We start from the raw sequence: 4,467 nt of genomic DNA on the forward strand, positions 1-4,467 counted from the left end.
ATTTGGGTTCATTAAACTACTTAGTGTGTGTGTGTGTGTGTGTGTGTGTGTGTGTTGGGGGGGGTGACCCTCCACAGGGTCCTTGTTACCTAACACAGTAGGCTAGCTCTTTCATGAGGCAAATTCAAGAGGTTGGACAGGGAAATTGGAATACTGATCAATTCTGTGTCAGACATACTACTAAGTGCCCATGCAACTGCCCTGGACATGGCATGAGTTATGGAGGTGTGTGTGTGTGTGTGTGAGAGAGAGAGAGAGAGAGAGAGAGAGAGAGAGAGAGAGAGAGAGAGAGAGAAGAGGGATTGGCAGTTCTGGGTAAATTATCAGTCCTAGGTACAGTGTAGGCCTGGCTCTGCCATCAACCCACTGGGTCCTCTTGTCCCCAACCTTGACCAGCCTCTCTAGGCCTCATTTTCCAAATGCAGAGGACGGTAGCAACCCAACTCCATGGCTGTTGGGGCTGTGTAACGGCAAGCATGCAGGTCCAGCCCTCCCTCACAGTGTATGATCAATGTTTGTTTCCCGTGCAGCCCTTACGTAAGTACCAAGCTCTGGGCTGACCTGTGTCTTCAGGACCCAGCAAAGGCTCCCTAGAGACTATGGCCCAAGACCTGTTTCCATTCAGTCTCTAAGGCTACTTGGGTTACAGGAATGCCGTAAGATAGCCAGAGTAAATGGCAAACAAGGAACACTTGCCTTGGTTTTCCTGTTCTTTCAACTTCTTCTTCATCCTCATCACCATCACCATCATCAAAATTAGTGCCCAATAGAGAACATTCTGTCATGGATATGAACTCCCACCCTTATCACAGGTGCACACACCAAGGCTCTTATGCCTGGTAGAATCTCAGGTAATCTCATATGGAACTCCCCAACTCTGATGTAGGCAGTGAGCAGCCAGGCTCCACATGAGACCCACTGGGGTAATCATGCCCTCCACCAGGGCCTGGGTAGACACTGTAGGTCTGTTTCCCTTCTGTGACTACCAACCTCTTGGTCTCAACCCCAACTACACAAAAGAATCTCCTGCCAACAACGTCAAGACTCCCAAGGCCCTGCCCACTGCAGAACCCCTACAGACCCTCTGAGTGGGACCCACCCCCGAGGGAGTCCCCTAGGGCTGCCAATGTCTGATGCTGCCCCAGATACGTGGGGCCCAGTAGGAAAAATACAGGACAAGCCAGAGATGGTGAGGGCCAGGGGTCAGTGGGTTAGAGGTCATCCTCTGGGGAGTGACACCTCCACTCCCACCCCCTCCACCCCACCCCACCCCCCATCTGTATGTTATTAACAGCCCTTTACTTCCTGCTTCAGTGCCTTGGGCCGTGACCTCGTGCACTGCGTGTGGATGTGTGTGAGCTGCTCAGCAGTCTAGGGGAAGTGGACCTGGCCTTTCACCTGAGACCCCCTGCTGTGCTCAGTAGGGAGGCGGCACCCCAAGGCACAGCACAATTGATGCCATCGTCACCATAGAGTCTTGTTCTTCTTTGGTGCTGGCGAGACAAGGGAGCCAGGCAGGGTATCCCCAGGCTAGTGGGTGACATTGAGAGAGGCCAAAACAAGAGTCCAGACCCTTCCTCCTAGGGCACAGGGTGGTTGTGTGTGCTTTTCCTCCCAGCACATAAGGCTGACCATGTGTGCCCTTCTTCCTAGTGCACAGGGTAGCTGTGTGTGCCCTTTCCCCCATTGCTAAGGGTTGGCTGTGTGTGCTCTTCCTCCCAGCGCACAGGGTGGCTGTGTGGCCTATGTCTAGAAGGAAATTCCTAAGTGGAAAAAAAATCAAATGGTGACTGGGTGTGTGTGTTTGTGTGTACATGTTCTCGTGTGTGTGTGTGTGTGTGTGTGCATGAGAGATGGGAGAGAGAGAGAGAGACTCCAGACCCACTGGCCTGTTTTGACTTGTGGCCCCTTTTAGCTTTAGGACCTTTGTGGTTGCTCGTCCCCACCCTTGGAATTCACACCCCTTGCCCTGTGCTCACCTCCAGCACATTGCTAAGAGATGACAGGTGTCCCTCTCACCCAGGTGTCCTGTCAGTCAGACTCTTGAAGACGATGTCTCGTTCCCTTCCCTGTGCTGTTTCCTGGGACACCCACCCACATTACATATTCTGCTTGTTTATTTGTGCTGGAAGGTGGTACCCCTGTGGCGAGCCTCTTTGTGTCTCATCGTTCACTGCCGTGCACACAAGAGACACAAGATTTGGTGCTTGGCCCATTTTGTAAAATTTGTCTGCTTGAGTTCCAGCCCTGTGCTCCCATGAGGTCTTGGTTTCAAAAGAAGAGCAACACACACTCACACACACGTACACACACATAACTCGCACAACTTCCAGTGTCTGTGATCACCACTATCATCCAGCCAGCATCCTCTTGTGGACTACAGCCAGGTCCCTGTAGTCCACTCAAACCTAGAGATAGCTGGAAAATAATAACTCCACATCTTCCTTCTTAGGCCCCTCATCCTACAGGACATTTCTGTCGCCTTTAACACTTCCTGACTCACTACTGTCCCAGGATGCCAGGTGTTATGGAACATTGGACACTGTGAAGATATGCTGCTCTCAGTGGTTTAATAAAGAGCTAACTGGCCAGTCGCTGGGCAGGAAGAAGTTAAGCAGGAGAGTCAGATTGAGAAAACGTTGGAAAGAAGGGCAGAGTTGCTAGCTGGCCGCAGAGGAAGCAGGGCATGTGGAAGATGACGTACATTAATTAATATGGGCTAATTTAAGTAGTAAGAGATAGTTAGTAATAAGTCTAAGCTATAGGCCGAGCATTTATAATTAACAATAAGTCACTGTGTCATTTATTGGGGAGCTGGTGGTCCTGATGAAAAGCCCCACCTCTGGCCAGGTTTTCTTAGCACTGCCAGCGTCTCCAACCACAGCCTTTGTATTTGATGTTTCTATTTCCTGGAGCTTCATAGACTGGCCACTGTCATCCTGCAGGCATCATCGAATGTCATCAGGTCATAGTGTCACGTGGCTGTCACTTTCTTTTCCCTAGCCTGGTTTTATTTCCTCTTCAACTGAAACCTTCATTGTTATTTGCTTGTCTGTCTCCTGTTCTAGAATACAGCCTCCATGGGAGCCGGGGCCTTGTTCTGTGTTGTGCACTGGGTACCCCAAATACATACTCTGTGTTCAGTGGCTGTATTTTGGATGAATGGATGGATGAATGAATGAATTGCATGGAGACCGTTCCTCCCATTGCTCATCTTTGCCAGGTAACCTTTAACAATGACTTCTCAGATTGGCCTCGTCTGAGTTAGGGGTTGTTACTGGCAGTGGGGCCCCCTCCAAACATAGGTGTTGGGTTGGAGTGTGGAATGCAGGGTGCTGATCTTCACTCCCCTCCACGGCCCTCTATCCCTTTTTCCTTCCCTCTTCCTTCCTCTCCCCCTACTGTTTCTTGACCTGCCTCATCTTTTTCTCCACTGAATAGCGCACCATCTTAGCGGTGAAATCTTGTTCCCTACTGGCTGCACAGGAACTGGAAACTTCCAGTTAGTGCCCTTGGCAGTCACTAACGTGCCTCCTCTTCTCTCCCAGCTGCTGTAAGGGGAAACGGACTTCGAACAGTGCCCACGGAGATGCAGTTTCTCGCCAGCTCAGAAGGGTAAGCTCTGACCACATTCTTGGGGACTTCCCAGATGGATTCAAAGGCCTGGGTGCCACACCAGCTCCAAGTTCTCTCCAGCTGGTCCAGGTGATTCAGTGGGGTGATTGACAAGGCCTGGGTGCTGCACCAGCCCCAAGTTCTCTCTGGCTGGTCCAGGGTCTAGGATTTTGCCCTTCATCACTTGGCTTAGGGGAGGCCCTGCTTTTTAAAAAGCAACCAGTAGCCAGGTGTAAACACACACACACACACACACACACACACACATAATCACACTCCTTTGGAGACAGAGGAAGGATGGAGGGTTGGAGGCTAGCCTGGGCTACATAGCAAGACACTACTCTCTCAAAACTTTTAATTATGTCAAACTAGAAGGCAGCCATGGGACTGGCAAGGTAGCTGTCAGTAAAGTGTTCATCTCACAAACATGAAGATGAGTTTGATCCCAGAATCAATGTAGAAAGAAAGAAAGAAAGAAAGAAAGAAAATGCCAAGCACAATGGCCATAGGGAGATTCCAACTAGCCTACCATCCTTGGTGAGCTCAGACCAATGAGAGATGCTGCTCAAAAATGGTGGGTGACCACTGAAGATGACGCTCAAGGTGGACTTCTGGCTTCCACAGACACACGTGTATAAATAGGCACATATGCATGTACAGGAACAGAAAACATGCACATACAAGCAAACCTTCACATAACAGGCACACGGGCACATACAGGCAAACATGTATATACAGGCAAACATGCACGTAACAGACACACAGACACTTCATGGTCTACTCCTCTGCATCTCTCCTTTCAAGAGGGAAGCAACAAGACCCCCAGCCTTGGAGTTAGCCTTCTGCCCATTC

The 4,467-nt window shown here is 50.2% G+C and overlaps 1 protein-coding gene across 1 annotated transcript in view; it reads left to right on the forward strand.

Moving 5' to 3' along the window:
* Nucleotides 1-4,467, forward strand: part of Slc13a3 (solute carrier family 13 member 3) — a 62,322-nt gene that overhangs the window by 31,608 nt on the left and 26,247 nt on the right. Inside the window, exon 4 of the mRNA XM_005362881.3 lies at nucleotides 3,549-3,615. Within this exon, the coding sequence (XP_005362938.1) occupies nucleotides 3,549-3,615 (67 nt within the window). The remainder of the gene's footprint in view (nucleotides 1-3,548; nucleotides 3,616-4,467) is intronic.

The sequence above is a fragment of the Microtus ochrogaster genome, linkage group LG8, assembly GCF_000317375.1.
Source record: "Microtus ochrogaster isolate Prairie Vole_2 linkage group LG8, MicOch1.0, whole genome shotgun sequence".
In the NCBI taxonomy this organism is placed as follows: domain Eukaryota; kingdom Metazoa; phylum Chordata; class Mammalia; order Rodentia; family Cricetidae; genus Microtus; species Microtus ochrogaster.